Here is a 23184-nt window from a genome sequence, read left to right as displayed (position 1 = left end):
ACAAAAAAAATTAAAATATTCAATGGACTCAACATGCCTCTCAGCAATTTCCTTGGGGTGTCTACTTTCCAAAATGGTTTCCAAAATGGTTGGGGGGGTTGTACTGCCCTGCCATTTTAGCACCTCAAGAAATGAGAGAGGCAGTCATAAACTAAAAGCTGTGTAAATTCCAGAAAATGTACCCTAGTTTGTAGACGCTATAACTTTTGCGCACACCAATAAATATACGCTTAAAGACATGTGGATGAATACATTTTGGGCTAAATGTATGACTAAAATTGAGTTTATTGAATTTTTTTTATAACAAAAAGTAGAAAATATCATTTTTTCTAAATTTTCGGTCTTTTTCTGTTTATATCACAAAAAATAAAAATCGCAATCAAATACCATCAAAAGAAAGCTCTATTTGTGGGGAAAAAAAGGATGCAAATTTTGTTAAAGCAGCGCAGTGCCAAATTGTAAAAAGTGCTCTGGTCATTGAGCAGCCAAATCCTCTGGGGCTGAAGTGGTTAAAACTACTTAAAACAAACAATTTCGAAAGCTGGACTGCATTATTTCAAATAAAGGGGAGTAGCACTAAGTGTGATAAATCACTTTGTTTAGTGGGTCATTGGTGGAAGCTCTATTGGTAAGTTCTCCTAGGCAGGCAGGCATGCGCATGTTTTCTTATTTCCATAAGAAACTGAAGGGCCAAACTGTGCCGTAGATGTAAACCAGGGGTGTGAGATACAGTTTGTCTGTAAGGGGTGCAAGGTTGATGTTCTTAAACAGACTTCTTCCTTTGTGATTGGAAAATTGAGACTTAAAGGAGAAGTATGGGATAGGCTAAACAATTGATAACTATTACTATAATCATAAATCATAAATTTTCTCCCTCCTTTTGTTTTTCCAGCAGAGGCACTTCATCTGTCATGTAGGTCCCTGTAATGGTCCATTTGCAGTTTTGAAAGTTTAGAGGGGGTGGTTACAACTTCATCAATCCACCCGCTCTTTCTGTCCCTCCTCTACTGGGAGATGTGGCCGCACCTACTGAACAGGCACACACCTGAATAGTAAACAAGTTCAGGCACTGTGCTATTTCTGTCAATAGTGGAAAATACATAATTGTTACAGACATGGCTGGATCTAGGGGAAAGTGTTGGGGAGGTCTGTGCCCCCCAGATTTAAGCTGTGCCCCCCAACCTCTATGGAAGCTGTGCCCATTGGGCTCCTTCCCACATCCTGTATAGCACATGATCGGAGCACGGACAGCGCAGTTCCTCTAACCCCTCCTACCCACCCCTCACACAGCACACAGCTTAGATCTATTCTCTTACAGACAGCCTCTATCTGCAAACTGCTATGCTGCACAGCTGTTTTTATCTGGGAACTTCACAGGTCAGAACTGCAACATATCAGACAGCTACACAGTGTGCAGGTAGAGGCTGTCTATAAGAGAATCCATCTGAGCTGTGTGGCGTGTGAGAGGATAAGCGAGGGCAGACAGCCCAGAGCTGATAACGGTCAAACAAAAAGGAAAGGAGGTAGATCCTGGCAAGATTGTTGGCATAAGAGTTCAGAGAAGACTGTAGCCCCTCCCACAGGTATTATTCTTGACTTTAACAGAAAGGGTGCACTTCTCAGAGGGCTGTAAAATGATTTTTATGTATTAGCAGCTCACAGGGAATGGGATGAAGCTAAAAAAAAGGAAACCCATACTAATCTTGTGGTGTGCTATGCTGAGTGAGGAACATTGAATGACAACAGGCAAGTACCTGTGTGCGCTTGATGAGTGCTAGGAGTGGAGTTACCATGAGGAGTCGGTATAAAATGGGATTTGTGCATGCATAGTCAACAAGAAGGCTAGGAACACTGCTTCTGGAGTGTAGTGTGGATTGGTTTAAGGTTAGCTCGGTGTAAAAGAGGAAGGGGTTAGGGGGAAAAGGGAGTTGTTGGGAGAGAGAGAGTAACCTGTGATGGGGAGTCTGAGAGGATAGATGCGTTTTGTAGTTATCTTTGACGGAACTAGAGATCTCTTCCATTCACTGGATGTCATTGATGCGGTGAAGCCATTGTTAGATTGTAGAATGGATTCTTTGTAGCTGGATTCTTGCTATTTATTGCTGATGGAGCAGTTGTAAAAGAGTCTAAAATTATTCTAATCTAAAATTTCAAAAGAGTTTTCCGGTAGGTGTAAAAGAAAGCAAATTCTTAACTGGACAAGCAATCAGACTCTAGGGCACGGTTTTAAGGTGGTGCAAGAGTTGGAGAATTCACAGGGGTCCCAGATGAGAAAAATTAGGCTCATTGAACCCCCCAGGACCACTCTCATATTTTAGTGCATAGTGATAGTATAATACATTTGCCTTGGTTTTTTTTTTATATTATCACTAAATAAACACAGGGGGGTGTGTTTCCATTGCTTGATATCAGCTTTAACAGAGAAATACATTTCCTGTCTATGTAGGCTGTGTCAGGCAGAGCAGAGCTGGGGAGGGGGCTGAAGCTGACTATGGGAGATACAGGCACACTGTGGATTGGCATGGCATCCTGTAAATCCAAGAAGGAAAGATTGATACACAAGCTGACCAAACCAGCATGGATCTACTTCCATGTCTGGTGTGTCCAAATTACAACATGGATGAATTAGGACTGGCAGAATCACCAGATATTTTTCATGAAACTAATACATGAAAATAGATTAAGCTAAATTTTCAAACATCCACAAGGACATACAGACTCATAGATAAAATATTTTTGAATTAATGTTACCCCAAACTTTTTGGGGTAACATTAATCCAACCCAGTTTACAGGTGCCCCATAAATATTAGACTGCCAAATGTGTCTGTTAAAGTTTGCAATACTCCACAAATATCATGCTATGACAAGATCCAGAGAATTTTGGCAGGATTTGGTGACATACATCCAAGTGCCTATTAGAACGCTTAATCTAGTATTACTCATTCTGTAAAAGTAAAACTCACAGCAACCGCAAGAAAAACTACACCCCGACTTTGCTTTATTCTTCTCTTGCGTCAGAAATTCTTATTTTCTCAGTTATTTATAAAATAATCATTTACACAGATTTACATTTGGAGGAACATTAAAGTGATAGGCTTGGCAGATGAGATTTGACATCTCAGGACTGAATGAAGGCAATTCATTGCTTACAGCCATCCAAGGACAAGTTGCATATCTCCCATTGAAAAAAAAAAAATAAAATACAAACACACACATAAATTACAGTTTTACAAGCTCATGTGTCAGAAATATTGTACCTTAAATTTAATTAGACTAAGTAGAAAAAGGAAAAATAATGTGAGGTAAATTTGAATAATGGGCAATGTTAAGGAAAAAATTGCATTATAATTGAACAATAAATCACAATGTTTGAAACTTTTGAAGACTAATAAAGAAAGAACCTATACCTCTAACCTCAATAAACACAGACATCTGGTGATTTATCTCTCACTAAAACTTCTTACCTTTTTCTAAGACACAAACATCAGTTCACTGAACACCCTCCTGATACTTTAATTTTAACATTGAGAGCCAGAGATCTCTATGTAGTATATATACACATTATCCCATCTCCACATGTGAAATATAACAACACTTACATAAAACATACACATTTCCAGGAATAGATCCAAATACAGAGTTTTAAATACAATAACTGTCTATTGTTTAGTTTCTTTACAAAGATGCAAGAAAACTGAATTAGTTATCACAGCAACCAAACTTTTTTCTTGTGCAGGTTAGAAAATGAAAGTAACCTTTGATTGGTTACTAATGGGTTATAATTTTTTTTATATGGCTCATGTTTTTGTTATATGACTAAAAGCCTTTGTCAAAAGGCTTTGGACTTGTGTCAATGGCATTATGCTAACATCAGTTTGAGACGCTTCTGAGATCATTCAGAATACATTGACAGGTACATTCGACCTGCAGGTGGCCTCTTTTTTACTCGCATTTGACCTACTTCTAGCGGGTTTTGTATTCCTATTGACTGCCATGGGTATTCAAAACCTGTCTGAAGTGAACAAAAGCCTTTGGACACAGGGCCTAAAAATGCATTTGTACAGCATGTTTTACGTATAAAAGGGATGGTTTGCCTTTGTTGAAACAGTTATGTCTTTCACTATGAAGATCTTGAATGATATCATAAAATAGGCATAAAATTACAGTCAAATGGCTTAAAATGCAATTCCTTTAGGTCCCTTTCACATGGGAGTAAGGGGGTATTAAAAGTAAGTGGTTGATCTGCGTTTTTACTGCACCCTCACCACCCAGCTAAAACATAACATGGCAGCCAATGAGGTTCATATACATACTTTACAGCTACTGCAAATTTAACTCAGCATGTCCAATTAGACAGGCAGAACAGCCTGCTGTCTGTCAAACTCACATGTTGAAGTCAATAGGACCACACCACAGCAATGAGCCAAACATTTGGCTCACAGCTGTCATCCTGTAATACCAGGCAAAATCCCAGTTTGGCTGTAAAAAAAGGGAAAAAATCAAATGTTCAGGAAGCGGCAGTTTTGTCTACTGAACGCCTGCATTCCTTTTTACAGCCTACTCTCAGGCTGGGTTCACACCACAGCATGGAGCGGCTCACAGCAAGGGTCCGGTGCGCCCCCATTCACCGTTTCAGGTCCGATTTCACCCCAAATTTTTGGCTGAATTTGTACCTGAAACAGACCAGAAGACACACAGGACTCCTGCGCAATTCACACCAAAGCCGGTCCAGAGATGTGTGAACCGGTTCCATAGAGAGCCAGTCACAATCTCCTGGTATGCGAATTGGATGCAGGGAAACCCAGATTCAATTACCAATAGTGTGAACCCAGCCTAAAACGTATCCGTTTGAGGGTTCAATTAACACTGTTATCCATGTGAAAAGGGGCCTTAGGCAGGCCATAGACAATGTGAATTTCTTTCCTGCAATCGTGGGTTGCAGGAAAGAAATTTACACCATTTCCCCATCAACACAGACAGTGTTAACAGGGAAATCCATCCTGCCAAGCAATTGTCTTCTCCCGGCGGGAGGGGAGGAGGCTTCATCGAGTGGGGAAAGCCGTATATGGCCGGCCTTAGGCTGGTACTAAAGCTTTGTAAATTGAGCCTCTTGGGTGGAGTTTTTCACAAAACCAATTTTGCAATATGAGGGCAACATTTGTCTCAGGCACCACATAACCACCACAAGATACACACTAAATACATAAAGTTGAATTTCTGCAGAAATGCAAAAAAAAAAAAATAATATAATAATAATTGGGGCATGCATAACAACACAAAGCACAGAATGAAAACACAAAGATACAGAGAGGCAAACAAGAAACAGGCAACATACAAGCAGGAACAATACAAACTATAAGCACAGCATACAAAATGAAAAGTACAAACCATAAAAAAGTGTGTGGATAACTATAAATTATCTGGTGTTTGCACCAAATTGATTGCATCATCTACACACAAGATACGTTTAACAGGGAAACACAAGACACATTTAACAGGGACGTGACGTGACATACAGTATAACACATTAAACAGAACAGACAACACATACATCCTAAACACACAAGACTGTTATTTTAAGCATAAGCAGACAGTATTTTGATGTCTCTACTACTAACAGGATATACAAAACACAACACAGAAACATAAAGGGAATGTACAATACTACTAGGTCTTTTTTAATAATACAGAGCAAAGGGATATAATACACTGTAAGCTATAGCAAACAACCAGATGTTAACGTTCAATAGTTGTACAATACTGATAAATACATATATCTGATTGGTTGCTAAGTTTCTGCCCACTATAGCTCTATGTTATCAAATATAGACCTGTACAGCTCAATTATAAAAAAAAATGTAGTAACAAAAACATGTAGTACATACATTACAAACAGGACATATATTTCAAGATGGAGATGCCAAGAGCACACATCAGCCAGGAAAAGGTAATACCTAATTGTAACATTGCCATGAACGCATATCACATTACATGGTAACAGGATAAGCACAAACCTCTGGCTAAAAAGTAAAAGGTCCAAACATAACACAAAACATGAAGTTGCTACCATACACTTAGGACATGTAACAGAAAAGCATACAAGTAAATTGTTTATGTTATTACAGGGATATGGATAAAGCATCATTAATAAAGCATATCTTAGAAAAATTTTAAAACCCAATAGCTTGGGATTAACATATCCCTTGCTTGAAACAGATTGGGCCAGTCCAGATATACTAAAGTACAAAGGGAGGTGATGTGTGTGAAGTAAAGTGTTCACGCCAACCATCCAATCATGTGCATGAGATTTATAAAGAAAAAATAGTGCATCTCCGAGTGGATGCTTGAAGTGAACCCATATGTTCTTTGCTACAGTGTACTTCAACTCACTTTACTAATTAGGTCTATTAATTTGAATTTGCTGTAAATGAAACATTTGACAAGGTACTGAGCTATTAAAATGTTCCTGTATAGCTAAGGATGAAAAGTGCACATGCAAACAAGAAGCACAGACAGCACCAATCAAAGCAATATGATCATCTGTCTGTTATAGATTTACATATCTAGAAAAGAAGCACATAGAAGAGGGACAAGACAACATGATATCAAGAACAGATAGAATTTACACATAACACTAGCAGGATAGAAGGCAATAGTGACACACGTATATCCCTTCTAGGTATATATTTTTTTGATTCACATTTTGGCATATATACAAAGCATCCTCTGCTAAAGACAGTGCACGAAAGAGAAAAATAATTACATGTATATCCACAAATCAGACAAGTATTGGTTTCATTTTCAAACCTGCACTAGGAAAATGTCAATTTCTAATTACTTGTAGAAGGATAAAAACTCTTTGTCATGTTGTTCTAAATTCTAATAATACTGATGACACATTATGCCCATCATTAATTATCTTATTCGAAAATGTAGTACAAATAGCAGTGATGCATAATAACATTTAGCAACTAATCATAAATTGTCTTTCAGCATTTTTTTGTACTTGAACAAATGAAAATTGAATTCTGTCTGGTTGCTGTGGGTTCTGCTCTTTATATTGATAATATAAAAACATGTTAGTTTGTTCAGGATCTGTGCAAAATGCAAACAAGTATATCTATTGTCATCTTTTTTAAAGATTGTGGGTCCCTTAAAATGAGCTTTAAACCTTGGTTGATGCCTTTTACAATAATTAAAGGCATATGTCCTGTGTGTGTTAGTACTGTCAATGATTTTTACAAAGGTCATTACCAACAACAAATATTGCATAGTAATTATGGTTATCCAGATGCCAAGATGTGCTACAAAGTATCTGGAATCATAATGCATCATAGCACAGATCTTTATTACTCTATGTGAGCCCAAACCCGCATGTACAAAAAGCAAGATTGACCCAACAGTCAATATTTTAGGTCTGTAGCTTAGTCACCCAGAATAAAATAACACAGAGATTATCTTTTTGCTGACAACTATCTTTCAGGTCTTCCATGACAGTTCAAGGACTTTATGTAGATATTTTGGCAATCTATAATATAACTGAGTAGAGTATTGCTTCACATGTCAGACATGGGTTCTGACTTTTGGATAATATATTCTTCCAGGGCAATCAGGTGATTTTGCCAAAATTAAGTATATGAGAAAGGATGGTGCTGAGGTCAGTGTTTAGGAGGAAAGTGGTTGATTGCACATTGCCGCCAATTTATGATGGTTTTTCTGAGTGTAAGAACATTTCTATTTTGTTCCTCCATTGGCCATGCCAAAGTTGATGGTTATATAAGTCCCAATAACTTCCCTTGTATCAGAAGGACCCTTAGAATGATGTACTTGGGGTGTGGGCCCTTATACCAAGGAATAGGTTCCTTTTGATGTTATGTTTCATAATTCAGTCTTTTTGTCCTAGCAGTACTTGATAGGGTGAGTGGGATTTTTAACCTTTGACGACACCGGGCTCAGTCAGAGAAGCTGGAGCATATGCAGATGCTGCCAAACATGCTGCTGCCTCACAAAATCCAGGGAGACCCGCTGGACCAGGCAACCCAGGTCTGCCAGCCTCTCCTGCTGCTCCCTCTGGACCTCTTTCTCCATCTTTTCCATCAATGGCGTGACCAGGAATACCAGGGAGACCTGATGACAAGACACTTATATTAGTGGACATAACACAATGGCATGGTTTCCTTAAACGCTCCTAGTTTTACAATTTGTATATTTGAAAATGAGTATGACAGTTGACTCATGGGGGGGAGATTTACTAAGACTGGAGAATGGAAAATCTGGTGCAGCTTTGCACAGAAACCAATCAGCTTCCAGGTTTTATTGTGAAAGCTTAATTGAAGAAGCTGAAGTTAGAAGCTGATTGGCTACTATGCACAGCTGTACCAGGTTCTGAGTGCTCCAATTTTAGTAAATCTCCCTCATAGGGTCAGGCTGAGAAGTGTATAGTTTAATGAATGTGTAACATTGAAAATTACACTAATAGGATGCCTGATAACTCTGAAAGTCAAAATGCAAACACTACAAGCCACCAAAGCTTTTTTATAGAGTGGTAGGAGTAACTGAAAGTTTCATTAACAAAAAGAATATCTTGACTATAACCCAGTGTTTTTTTTTAACTCACCTGGAATACCATGGGGTCCAGGCATACCCTGGTGTCCACGTCCCGTGTCGCCACGGTCTCCCTTTTCTCCTCGTCTTCCTGTCAATAAGAAAGGATCACATACTGTATAAAAGCGTTCACTAGAAATACTCAGTATGCTTTTGTTTAATGCCATTCCTCTAAACCATAAAGCTGAACCCCAGGCAGATATACTGTAAATGACACAGATGTTTGCACTTTGGTATTTTGTAACACATCATTACAATTATTTTTTTTTAATGCTGCTCAATTTGACTCTCGCAGTCCCCTGTACAGAAGAGCTTGACTAGGAAAGAGATAAGTAGCACAATTCATCTGTGCTGCAGAGCTGTGCAAATCTCAGAACTGGATGAAAAAATACGGATTCTTTGGCAGATATAAGAGCTATCTTATAAGTATTTAATCTGCGTATTTAACTCTTGCTGGAGTTCAAATATATATAGAAATACTATTTATGTGTACATCTAAGTGACTGAAATGTACCATGTTTTAAAGGTGGTATCTACATTGGGTGCAACGACTCCCAGCCTATGAGGTAACTTATTTTCTCCTTTTCAATCTGCATAGCAAAGCATCTTTTGTTCCCTTGAAAGCACTTATAGCATTCTGTTTTTTGCCCACCAGGCCAGAACTAATAAAATATATTGGGCCGGTGGCCCTGAATAGAGATACTTCACCATTCAGACATTGACCAGAGATGTATCTGCAGTCAGTAACAGATGCTGGGCGCTTTATAGATACCTTATTCTGACCTGCAATCACAGTGCTGGCAGAGGAAAGTCTTCCAGTACCAACTTCCTTTGTGGCTCTATGATACCATGTGTTTGAATGCCGAGAGCTGCAAAAGAGGCTGATGCTAGAAGGTGAAAAGGTGTGTCACAATAAACTACATCCTTTAGGAACACCCACCTTTCACCATACTCACCAATCAATAAGGCATAATTGTAAACACTACTTAGGCCAAAAAAGCTGTCCCTGTCATGAATAGGTTTTGGCACCATCCCAAAAAGGTTTCCAGTTTGCCACTGCATCTTGCCATGGAGATACTAGCCCCCATGTCTGGTGTGCAGAGCAGGTACTGGAGTATAAGCTATATTTAAAACTTCCTGTAAATGTGATATCCCAGCTCTTTACCAACTGTCATATATGCTTAAATAGGGTGATTGTAAAATTTCAGTTGAATATCAGAGGGATGAATTGCCCAAAAACAAATTCTGGAAAAGTTTTTATAAATATACCCTACATTGTTCTCTGAAATTTCTCAATTCCGCTTTATGCCTTTAAAGGGACACTTTGGTACTAATACATTGGTAATGCAATGTTAATGCCTTCTTAACTGTCAATGAATCCATATATAGTTTGCTGAAAATGCCTGTACAAATCACATGATGTTCAATTAAACAATTTCTGGTTTGCTCTGAACTATCAAAAAGATTATTGCAACTTTGATGCTGCTTAGTGGATGATGGCATCCAGCTAGCTTTTTCTATCTTTAAATAGGATTCTAAGTAAAGCTAGAATCGATTCAATAACGCTTATGAAATTGGTAGCTGATATCATAAAGGTACACTTTCATTATTTCACAATAAATAGTAGTAGGGGGCGTGGTCTGGTCCGGATCTGAGATGGCCGCTTAGTTCCAGAGCTCCATCTACCCAAGGTCCAAAATCCCCTATAATGGAGGCTTTCATCAGTGGAACATGAATAGAACATACTGCAGCGCTTCAGCCATTAGATCCCGATCACCCAGAGAACAAGGAACACAGCTCAGTGGCACCATCCCAAAACTATTCCACTCCCAGCAACAGAGAGATGCCATGTCAGCCTCTCAGGGCGTCTCCAGGAGATCCCGCTCTCCGAGTAGAAGTCCACGCTCACCACAAGAGAGCGGACCCGCTCCCCCGAGTACCTGTGAGACCCATTCTTTCAATCTGCATGACATGCAGGAGATCACCGCTGATATCAAGAATACCTTGTTGGCGGTGATCTCAGACCTGCGGGGAGACATCTAGGCAATCAACTCCAGAGTGGAGGAGGTGGAGATTACGACAGCCCACCATGATGCCTCTCTATGCCAGGTGCAGCAAGTCATAAGTCACATGCCATCCATCTGACAGAGCTTCACCACCACTTAGAAGACCTGGACAACCGTGGGAGGAGCCACAACCTGAGGGTAAGAGGGTTACCTGAAAGTTTTGATCCCAATAGGCTCACCCAGACCACAATAGCCCTATTGAATGACATTCAGGATGAGGTTGAACGCCCTCAGACCTCGTGGTAGGTACACTGACCTGTCTTGGGACGTAGTCTGCTGCCAGGTTAGCTTCCCCCAAAAAGAAGAGATTCTAAGAAAGGCACGCAATAAAGTGAAAATCTATCAAGATCTTTCAAACATCACGCTGCAATGAAGAAAAGAGCTGAGACCCCTCCTGGACCTCTTACACTTCAGATCCATTGCTTACAGATGGAAGTTCCCTTTCTGCCTCTTGGCATCAAATGAAGGTCGCACAGCAGCTTTAAAAGTCCCCAAGGATCTGGAACACTTCTGCAATGTTCTGGAGATCCCAAGATAGACTTGCCTGGCTGGTATAGCGACTTTCACCTCAAACCGACAAGAAATGCTACTTCAATGGAAGGTATCCACGAGACCGGGCATCGGGGTCCAGGATGCCGTTGCTCACTGGCACCACCCTCGCCAGCCCATGGCACGCCAAGAAATTATAGTCCAACTGCCTCTCCAGCACACCGAAGAGCCTGGCTATCTGAATAAAGAAGACAACTACCAAATCAGGATCGCTCACCATGGATCAAGGTTGGTACACCCCAGCATTGACTGTCCCCCCACTACATGATGCTCACTGTCCCACTCCTCCAGGATAGCACCCACTCTCTTCCCTACTCTGGCTACCCCCACTTTTTTTTCTTCTTCATCTTTTCCCTCCTCTCCCTTTCTATCCACCCACCCCCCTCTTCTCCCCATTCTACCCCTGAACCCCACTCACACCACAGACAAACAGAAGCTTTATCTCTTGTCCAGATACATGCCTAACGTAAACATCATGACCTACTCTTGACATACCAGTCTAGCAGGAAGATACGATAGTCTATACTATAACCTTCTTACCTCACTCACTGAAACAACACTCACTCTCAATACATACATTCCTACGATACAGTTAATAACCTTCAAATCGTCTGCCAAACACTACGCACTTGTCCGATAAAGAGCGGAAATAGCTCCTAAGTCAACCACTTTGGGCCTTTTGTATAGAAATATCAGCATGACTTAGGTTCTTCTTGTTTTACTTCAATATATCTGATCGATTTACTACCTATATTATATCTTATTAACCTCTGGTTGTTTAATGATTTGAAACATTGTGCTTCTACAGATATGTCTATTTGTTTGCCTTATATTGGATAAATCCTGTATAATAATCTCTAATGTATAATGAAGCATATGTTGTTGGCCATCTCTGCAGATTATCCCTGTATTATTGTTAATATAGTTATTTTTATAGCGCAAATTTACACAGCATTTTTACATCAGTCCCTGTTACCATCTAAGATTCATATCTCATACATACCTGCACACCCGATATAATCATTCATTGACAGTCCAAATCATGCAAACTTCATGCAGATAGGGTCCTAACCAGGATTTGAACTGGGAACCCCAGTGCTGCAAGGTAGAAGTGCTAACCATTAAGCTGCCCCTTGTGCTGTATTAATATTGGTTACAGCAAGAAAACATAAGCACTAAGGTTACTTTCACACTGATGCGCTTTACAGACCCTATAGCGCTTAAAATAGTGGCCCACTGTGTTCTTGCACACAGGCCCACTATTTTCATAAAACGTCCCAGCATAACTAAGAGAGTTGTTGTAAGTAAAATGTTCTGACTTTGCCATCTGCATGTTTGTTCTCAATCAGGGATTCAGAAATTATTGAGATCAAAGACAAACAGAAAACTAGCATTTTTAGAAGAAGGTCAGAAATAGCTCCCACATTTTTAACAGGACCTGACGATATCTACCAAGATTCGCTATCGACTTATGTCTTTAGTTGCCTTCTGACCACACGAACTGGACTAAAAGTGGAAGGTTTATAAAAAAAAAAAAAAAATAAGGCTCAATCTCATCGATTTTGACTTAACTATAAGTGTGTTCAAAATTGACATTTATTTTACTGTTGACTGTGAATAATCAGCTGAAATTTTTTTCTTTAATAGCAATTATCAAAAAAAGACCTAAATGTGTAGCCGCATACAAGGCCAATTAATAAGTCTGTGTAAATCTGAGCTCACCAACCTTTGGGTCCTGTGTTTCCAATTTGACCCATCACTCCAATAATTCCAGGGATGCCACGTGGTCCATGGTGTCCATGGGGTCCTTGCTCTCCAGGAGGTCCGGGTGGTCCTGGAGGTCCAGGTGGTCCCACAATGCCAGCTCCTCCTAGGGCAGCTCTCTTAGCGCTGACGGCCACCTCCGCTAGTTGTTCTTTTATAGAAATTAACAGCAAAATGTAGAAGATATACATGAAAAAGAAATATGACAATAAACCAAACTAAACCAGTAATATATTCTACTTATAATATAAAGTGAGTAAAAATTGTGAATAAATACATAGATGTAGGCTGTTTGCTTATGATACTTTCTTATATAGCAGAGTATTCATCAGTCTCTTACTTTAGTGATTTAGGCACACTGCTGACACTTGCAGCTATATGTAATGCTAAATTCTGACATACACTGTGAAGTGACATAGCTTTAATAACTTCTCTTTACAGTGATATCCATTTTTGTAATTACTTTTGTTGCAATCATGCAATATAGTATAAATTGCTTCCAAAAGTGATTAGAAGCAGTCGTTTCAACGTTCCTTAAAGCTACACAGAATATTATGTGCAAAAAACACTTGAGGGTTTATTTACTTAAGGCAAATAGACTGTGCACTTTACAAGTGCAGTCGCACTCTGCAAAGTGCAGTTGCTCCAGAGCGTACTAAATGAGGCGAACCTTAATTTTGTAAAGAATACCTAATACCCAGTAACATGCAAGAACATGTTTGCACATGATTGGATGATGGAAGTCAGCAGAGCTTCCCTTCATTTACTAAGCTCTGGAGCAATTGCAATTTTTAAAGTGCAGCTGCACTTGCAAAGTACACAGTCTGTTTGCCTTTAGTAAATGAGCCCCTGTATATGTTTGCACCATTCAGAGTTTTTTGGGGTTTTTTTCTTTATGTTATAGAACCACTTCTTTCTAGAGTTGATGTGCGTATACATTTAAGATGCAGATTCATAACCTGTCATTGGCCACCAATGTGAAGTACTATATATACTTCCAGTAGTAGTACTATATATATATTTACAAGTCTAATATTCAGGTGACCCATAATATTTCCGGGTTATTTTATAGCCTTCAGTCTAACATGCTGCGGTGTTGTGATTAGTGACTCCTAAAAGTCATATTTAGCATGAAGTCTAATATCCAAAGCTACATGTACTGACAGGGGTAAAAACCATTATACTGCTTCTATTCTCTGGAAATGAATAGTTGCCAACTGATTAGAGTCTCTGGCAGTAATAAAAATACAAAAAATAAAGGAGAGAACAAACAGCAAAACTGAATGAGAAGGGGGTACATTACATCTAATACAACTTTTTGGGGTACAAATGTAGTCTAAGAATGTTTTTTACCATTCCTTTGTTTTTTCTTTTTGTGAGTCCGCAACAAAAATTGTTCACTTATCTACGCCACTAAGAAAGTGGCCATTGTAAATGACCCAATGCTTCATTTGTATGCCAAAGTAGACAAGCAAATTATTCCAATCCAAAGCCTAAAAGAAAAGCGCCTCGCTTTTCTACAATAAGGAAACTGCTCAAGAAAATACCGTAATCTTTCCTGTAAACGGTATTCACTCATTAAAGATTTCTCACCTTGCAACATTTTTAGAACCACATCAATAATGTGTTGATCTCCAGCATCTCTGCCCTGCAAATAAAAAAACATTGTCAGGTAGGGCGCTGTGCATGATTCATAAATAGTTTGAGGTTAATGCTGAATTCCCTTTTTGGAACACACTGTACATTACATTGTGCTAGTAAAAATGCATTCCTTTATCATTCAAACTGATTCTGTAAACTTGCTAATGAATTCAAATGTTACATACTGGAACTCCTGGTCGTCCTGGCATTCCAGGGACTCCCCTCTCTCCGTTATGACCTCTTGGTCCAGGTAGTCCTGCTAATCCTTGTACTCCAGGTTGGCCAGGATCTCCGGTTGGGCCTGTGTAGCCCAGTTCTCCATATACACCTTGCTATGGAAAGACGAAAGAAAAACTGAAATGAAGCTTTGTTAATAAAAATATACAGATAAAAAGTTGTATGTGGATCTTCACATACAATAATATTATACTCACCTGGCCTTTAGGACCTGGCTCACCAGAATCCCCCTGTGGAATACAAAATATATTTTTTTAGCATTATGCACTTTTCTGTGTAACCTTTTATTTTAATAAAATGGGGAACAGTGTAAACCTTATTATCACTATGTTTTTATTACTATGTACTTTTCATTGCTATTTGTTGCCCCGTTAGTGAAATTTCCTCTCATTTTAACAGTGTCACAGAGGCCAAAAGTAATAAGAAATTTCTCTAATGAAAACAGAGACCAAAACCCAGAATAGAGATTATTTTGCCCATCTATAACATGTATCAGATAAAGTAACTAATACTGTAGGATAAGAGGTGCCAAACTCAAATATAAATCATATCAATGCCCAACATTTTAGAATGGGATAGCTAACAAGCTAACACAGGTGTGATGGTCAAGTTGTCTGTAAAGTTTTAGTGTATCAGTATTGGTTCTTCATTTGAGATCCCAGTAATTTTTTAAAACAATTAAAATAAAGACTACGTGTTTTATTAAGATTATTGCTAAACGTCTAACAAATTACAGAAGAGCCCTTGGGCAATCCTAAAAATGTAAACAAATTCTGACTCTTAAAATTAGAATTCTGAGATTAAAAATTTTGAATTCTGAGTTTCAAGGTCAGAATTCTGAGATTTAAAAGGTCAGAATTCTAAGATTCAAATTCAATTTCTGAGATTCAAAGTCAGAATTCTGTGATCAAAAATCAGAATTCTGATCATCAAAATCAGAATTATGTGATCAAAATTTAGAATTCTGAGATTATGAGTTTCCAAGTCAGCTATTTAGTCTAAAAATTCTGACTTTGATCTCAGAATTCAGATTTTTAACCTCAGAATTCTAGCTCTTAAACTCAGAATTTTGATATTTAAACACATATTTCTGACATTAAAGTCAGAATTTTGTTTCAAAAATGTATTTTAGGATGGCCCCAGACCTCTTCCATAACTAAATAACTTCCCTCTACAGCAATATAAGCCTATTAGTGTTTCCTCCCTTTCCCACTATAGCCATCTAAAATAAATAATGATTTGAACTTTGATTATAAAAATGTGCCAGATACATGTATGTGATGACTTGGTGACTGTGTAATTGTAAGGAACTGATTTTATATTTTCTGTTTCTTAGTATTTACTTGAAGCATTTTTCCTAAAGTGAACCTGTAGTCAGGCTATGAACATATTCAAATATTCTGAACAAGCAGTAAGGCTGCATTAACACTTCAGCGTTTTGAATCATAGTGCGGGTATGCCACGGAAACACGTATCGCGGGAAGCATGTCGCCCAAAAGTGGCTCCTGAACTTTTTTGGGTGACATGCTTCCTGCAATGCCGTGATTGCAGTGTGATTTATCACGCCAGACCCACTCGCAATTTGAGGTGTCATTCAAATGAATAGCATGTCAAATACAAGTCCCGCGATTCGCCATTCACACATCAGCGCTTTCAAATTGCGGGCAGATTGGAGGCAAATCTGCCCGCGATTCAAAATGCTGAAGTGTGAATGCAACCTAAGTGAGCTTTGAAACAAGCCCTAATTGACCTCTGGAGCTACAGGCACCGTGGATCAATTCATCCTCAAAATTCACAGCAGAAGCATTGAAATGGTTCAAGTCATTCTTTCAGCAGCTCAGCTCACCCTGATTTCCCCTCCAAGAAGGAACTCAACAGCCATATAATCTCTGTAAGAACAGAGGGAGCCAGCTTAACAACTTGCCTACTGGGCACTTTCACCCCCTTCCTGCCCAGGCCAATTTTCAGCTTTCAGTGCTGTCACACTTTGAATGACAATTGCACGGTCATACAGAACTATAACCATATGAAATTTTTATCATTTTTTTGAGACAGATAGAGCTTTCTTTTGGTGTTATTTACGCACAACTGGGTTTTTTATTTTTTGCTAAACAAATGAAAAAGTACCAAAAATTTTGAAAGAAGAAAAGTTCTCTTTGTTTCTGTTATAAAATTTTGCAAATAAGTAATTTTTCTTCTTCGCTGATGTGCGCTGATAAGGCCGCATTGATAGGCACTGATGGGCACTGATGAGGCTGCACTGATGGGCACTGATGAGGCTGCACTGATGGCCATTAATGGGCACTGATAAGTTGCACTGATGGGTACTGATGGGCACTGGTAGGTGACACTGATATGCTGCACGGATGGACACCGGTTGGCACTGATGGGGCTGCACTGATAATCAGGGCACTAAAGACCAGTGCCCTGATTATCGGTGTAAATGTGCTCTGTCACAGGATAGCCGGTTATCAACTTTGCTTTCCTTACACAGTGACAGCTCTGAGGAAAGGAAATGCTGATAACTGGCATTTGTTTACATGGGGCTGCTGTGATTGGCTCTTTACCTCAATCTGTGATCAGCTATGTCCAAAGGACACAGCGATCACAGAGTGCATCTGATGCAAGTCTCAAGGGCGTGCAGGGGGGGTGGGGTTCTGGGAGGACATCAAAAGATGCCCTCCCAGAACTGGACGAACTTGCTGTAGCCATATTTTGGCTATTGTGTGGTTGGCAAGTGGTTCAATGACTTCTTTTTTTGCTGTAAGGATGAATAGGAATGAGTGAGTCTGCCTGGGTTAGGTTCACAAACATTTGTGATTTTGCTAGAAAGCACACCCCACTGCAGTTTATGGGGGTGGGGAGAGTGATTTTTGTTCTTCAATTCTGCCCATTTGTAGGTCTAATAAGTAAGCTTTTGCCAAAAAATACATGGGGAGTTAGACACTGCCATGGATGATATGTACATAGGCCAAAAGAAAAAAGAAAGAAAAAAAAAAAAAAGAAAAAAAAACAGTATCTCTCTGCCTACACAGAACATTTGGCTCTCCCTAACAGTTCCAACACAAACTGGCAATATGGCTGCTCTGAGACCATCCTTATATAGAAAGGAGGTTGGGTTATCCATTCATTCAAATCATTAGCTCTTGTGACTCAGCTGACCTGGGGCAAAGACAATGGGGGGAGATTTACTAAAACGACTGCACACGGAATCTGGTGCAGCTGTGCATAGTAACCAATCAGCTTCTAGGTTTCATTGTCAAAGCCTAATTGAACAAGCTGACTTTAGAAGTTGATTGGTTACTATGCATAGCTGCACCAGATTCAGTGTGCACCAGTTTGAGTAAATCTGACCAATGCATTGCTTTACAGGTTGTGTCTTATTTCTTGTGGGGAACATGCAACCTTTTTGGGCACAAATGTGCAATTCCCAAACCTCATGAAACCATCATAACAGTAAAACTTCATACCTAAGGATTAGGGATGAGCACGATGTTCGAGTCGAACGCAAGTTCAACTCGAACATCAGGTGTTTGCCGAACAGCGATTGTTAAGCAACGTTCGCGGCAAATCCGAAAGCCATGGAACGCCATTGAAGTCTTTGGGACACTAACATGAAAAACCAAAAGTGATCATTTTAAAGGCTTATATGCAAGTTATTGCCATAAAAAGGGGGTCTGGGTCCTGCCCCAGGGGACATGTATCAATGCAAAAAAATGTTTTCAAAACAGGAATTTTTTCAGGAGCAGTGATTTTGATAATGCTTAAAGTGAAACAATAAAGGTGAAATATTCCTTTAACCACTTCAATACCAGGCACTTCCGCCCCTTCCTGCCCAGGACAATTTTGAGCTTTCAGTGCTGTAGCACTTTGAATGACAATTGCGCGGTCATATAACACTGTACCCAAACAAAATTTTTATCATTTTCTTCCCACAAATATCTCTGCAGTTTTTATTTTTTGCTAAACAAACTAATAAAGACAGTCATTTTTGAAAAAAAAAAGTTTTTCTTCGTTCCTGTTATAAAATTTTGTTTTCTCTTTCACTGCCGGGCACTGATGAGTCGGCACTGATGGGAACTGATGAGGCAGCACCGATGGGCACTGATATGAAGCACTGATGGGCACCGATGGGTGGCACTGATATGCAGCACTGATGAGCACTGACAGGCGGCACTGATGGGCACTGACAGGCGGCACTGATGGGCACTGACAGGCGGCACTGATGGGCACTGACCGATGGCACTGATCGGCACTGACAGGTGGCTTTGATGGACACTAATAGATGGCACTGATGGGCAGGTACTGACAGGTATTAATGCTGGGCACTGATTGGCACTGTGATGGACACTGATTGGTACTAGGGTGGGCACTGATTTGTACTGTGATGAGCACTGATTGGCACTTTATTGGGAACTGGCAGGGGGTTATGATGGGGCACTGACTGGGCACCGATTGTCAGTTGATTGGTACATTTAGTGGGGGCTGTGGTGATAATCAATGTGCTGATTATCACCACAGCCCCCCCCCTCCATTTACCGGCACTTCCTGGTTCTCGCGATGCTCAGCTGTGATTGGTCACAGCTGATCACGTAGTAAGAAGCCCCTGCCAGAGGCTTCTCATCAAGATCGGAGATGCGGTGTGTCAGACTGACACGCCGCACTCGCAACCACCTCGCTGCGCGCCCCCGCAGGCGCGCGCCGGCATGATATCCTGCTGGATGTCATATGATGCCCAGTCAGGATAACAGAACCACTTCCCTGCTGTGAGTCTGTTATAGGCCGGGCTAAAAGTGGTTAAATGTCATGCCTGGGGGGTGTGCTTAGTATGCCTGGAAAGTAGCGCATATTTCCCGTGTTTAGAACAGTACCGCAGCAAAATTACGTTTCTACAGGAAAAAATGTAATTTAAAACCGCTTGCGACTGTAATGTATTGTCAGATCCCGGCAATATAGATAAAAATCATTGAAAGAACAGCGTGGGGACCTGGGTCCTGCCCCAGGGGACATGTATCAATGCAAAAAAGTTTTAAAAACAGTCATTTTTTCAGGAGCAGTGATATTAATAATGCTTAAAGTGAAACAATAAACATTAAATATTCCTTTAAATATCATGCTTGGGAGGTGTCTTTAGTCTGCCTGTAAAGTAGCACATCTTTCCCGTGTTTTGAACAGTACCACAGCAAAATGACATTTCTAAAGGAAAAAATTGCATTCAAAACTGATCGCGGCTGTAATGTATTCTTGGGTCCCCCCCCCCCGTCCATTACCAGGCCCTTTGGGTCTGGTATAAATATTAAGGGGAACCCCGCACCAAAATTAAGAAGAATTATTTGCGTGGGGGTCCGCCCAAAATCCATAACAGGCCCTTCAGATCTGCTATGGATATTAAGGGGAACCCTGTGCCAAATAAAAAAAAATGGCGTGGGGGTCCCCCTCAAAATCCTTACCAGGCCCTTCAGGTCTGCCATGGATTTTAAGGGGGAACCCTGCCCCAAACTTTAAAAAAAATGGCGTAGGGTTCCCCCAAATCCATACCAGACCCTTATCCAAGCACGCAACCTGGCAGGCCGGCAGGCAGGAAAAGGGAGGCGAGAGAGCGCTCCCTCCTGAATCGTACCAGGCCACATGCCCTCAACATTGAGAGAGTGTTTTGGGGTCCCCATGTTGATGGGGACAAGGGCCTCATCCACACAACCCTTGCCCGGTGGCAAGTCTAGTAAGGTTTCATGAATAGTAAGGTTAGTAAGGTTTCATGAATAGGTTCATTTCCAGGACTGGAACTATGCACTGACAGTGAACATAACAAAACTCATTAATAAACATTCCTGAAAATGCCACTGTAAATGTGGCACAAGACAGCATGACACCAATACCCCACAAAAGAATGACAAAAATTCTATAAGGACTATGAGGACTGATCAGATCTACTAACCTTTTCTCCTTTCTCTCCAGCCAAACCTTCAACTCCCGGGTCACCCTGAAAAAGAAACAATGAATTGTCAGCAAGTGTGGTTAGGTAAAGATAAAAAAGGAGATAGTGATTTAATAAAGGTATAAACCCCTTACCACATCACCCTTTCCTCCAACCTTTCCTGGGAAACCCTGTTAAGAGAAGATGGATATATGAGTAAGTCTAGTGTAGGAGACAAAAGCATCCATAGGCTACATAAGATAAAAAGATAGCTTAAATTTCAGCAAATACTATACATTATGAGCTATAGCAACATTCAGCGTGGTTTACACTCATTTGTCGTTTCATTAATGCATTGATTCAGTTTACAGGTGATGACAAAGGGTAGAGCAGTGTGCTAGAAGATATAGCCAATGGTCAGATCCAATCAATGTTTTCATTCCTGGTTTCCCTGTAAATTGCGCATAAACTGAAAAATAGCAACACCCGTGTTACTCATGCCAGGAACTCAGACTAAAGAAACCATCTTCTGTTCAACCTGCTAAAAAATTTGTGACTGAACAATCTTTTCAGATGCAATAATATTTTTATTCGTACCATTATATTTAAGGGCACACTTTAGTCTACAGAGAAATAAAAGAATAGTTGTATTGGGGTCCCAGTGCTATTGTTTAGAAAAGCTGATAAAAAAAGTGTGTTTATACAGCTCCTACTCACAATACAAGTTTCAGTCATATGACTCATTGAAAATAATGCATTACTTATGTAGCTGTTAAGAGAGAAGTAGAGTAATTGCATTCTGTCACTTAGTGCAGAATGATATTAATCTATCCTCTATATTTATGACAAAAACAAAAATATGAAAGAACGCCTAAAAAAAAGCTAAAAATTATATTAAAAGCACAATAAACACTGTAATGATAATTTAAAGGGTATATAAACCTAAGTATTACAAGTATAATAATTTAAAGGGTGTCTAAACCCAAGTACAAAAATAAAATAATAATATTTTGCAGCTTTCCTGTTCTAAGATGTGGTGGCTGCATGGGTTCCTTTTTTGCAGGCCTTTTTTCCTTTATTTTCACCTAGTGATCCTGCTAATAGTAACATGCTTCCTGTTTCACTCATCATACTTTATCTATAGCAAATATGTGTTGCCGACTTGGGACAGGATCACAGAACACCTTACCCTCTTCTTTTCTGCATAACATAAGGATAAGGTGTTTTGTAGTCCACAGAGGGATCTGGGAATAATGCCAATAAAAGCACAGTACAAGCAAAGAACACAGGAAATGATTAGCTCACAAGATTCGGGCAGGATCAAAAACTATGTTTTCTTACACTAATCCAACAGATAAAAAAAATAATATTAAATAGCATATTTAATGGACCAAAAGGGAGCATATAAAATAAGTGGTATTATTTTTCATACACTTTAAAATATGTGCTCCCTGAAATACACGATACTTTCCCTTTAGATAAAATATAGACTACATAACAAATACAATAAAATATGATTCTGAATAATACCAGATTATCAGAACATTACCTTGTCTCCTTTTACTCCAGGAATACCCTGTGGTCCTGGTATTCCAGGAGGTCCTTGCTCACCCTTTACTCCCTGTATGAAAGAAAAAAGTTTTCATGTGAAATCAAATAAGTTATACCGATTTTAATTGTCCTATGAAGCATAATATATCCAATCCATGTAAGTAGTTTCTATTATGTTATAATAGTTTTAATGTAGTTTGCAGACAAAAAAAGTTACAATCGGCGGATGACATTAAAGTGTTTGTAAACCTTTGGGGGTTTTTTGTATAAAAAAAACAAACATGCCTATACTTAACTGCTCTGTGCAATAGCTTTTCACAGAGCAGCCCTCTTCATCATGGGATAATTGTGTGTGTCTATATATATATATATATATGTATCTTTTTTTTTGTGTGTGAATATGTATCCAAGGGTACTAAGTATCCCTTACTCATTTACATGGGCAGGCTGGATATCTGAAGGCCTCTTTATTATAAAAGGAGCTTTGAGATTCCAATAGGCCCCCAAAGACCCCCACATCCACCAGGCCAGGGATGTGGGGAAAAGGTCCATGTCCCCATTAACATGGAAACAATGTGCTAAGGGCATATGGTTCAGGATGGGGAGGCACACTTCGCTGCTTCTCCTTTTCTGGCCAACCAAGCTGCGTGCTCGAATAAGAGTCAAGTATAGATTTGTAGGAAACCCCAGGCAACCCCCTCAAAATCTATACTAGGCACAAGCGGTCTGGTATTAGAAATTTTGCATGGTGTACAGCCCTCTTTCCACTCCTGAACAGCACCAGGCCATATGTCCTAAAGAAAAAAAAAAATTACATGAGTCCCCCTTAAAATCCATGACAGACCCTTATCCAAGTA

At 39.7% G+C, this 23184-nt stretch overlaps 1 protein-coding gene across 1 annotated transcript in view; it reads right to left on the bottom strand.

The window, feature by feature from the left end:
• Positions 1-2982: 2982 nt before the first annotated feature.
• COL9A2 (collagen type IX alpha 2 chain) overlaps positions 2983-23184 on the bottom strand; it is a 103739-nt gene continuing 83537 nt past the window's right edge. Inside the window, exons 24-32 of the mRNA XM_073615427.1 lie at positions 22326-22397; positions 20932-20967; positions 20798-20842; positions 15060-15092; positions 14811-14957; positions 14578-14632; positions 12947-13135; positions 8619-8696; positions 2983-8128 (exon numbers count right to left, since the gene is read on the bottom strand). Coding sequence (XP_073471528.1) covers positions 7932-8128; positions 8619-8696; positions 12947-13135; positions 14578-14632; positions 14811-14957; positions 15060-15092; positions 20798-20842; positions 20932-20967; positions 22326-22397 — 852 coding nt within the window. The 3' untranslated portion in view covers positions 2983-7931. The remainder of the gene's footprint in view (positions 8129-8618; positions 8697-12946; positions 13136-14577; positions 14633-14810; positions 14958-15059; positions 15093-20797; positions 20843-20931; positions 20968-22325; positions 22398-23184) is intronic.

This window comes from Aquarana catesbeiana, linkage group LG02, assembly GCF_042186555.1.
Source record: "Aquarana catesbeiana isolate 2022-GZ linkage group LG02, ASM4218655v1, whole genome shotgun sequence".
NCBI classification, from domain to species: Eukaryota; Metazoa; Chordata; class Amphibia; order Anura; family Ranidae; genus Aquarana; species Aquarana catesbeiana.
Note: the sequence above shows the minus strand (reverse complement) of the source record. Positions and strands in the feature narration are given on the sequence as shown.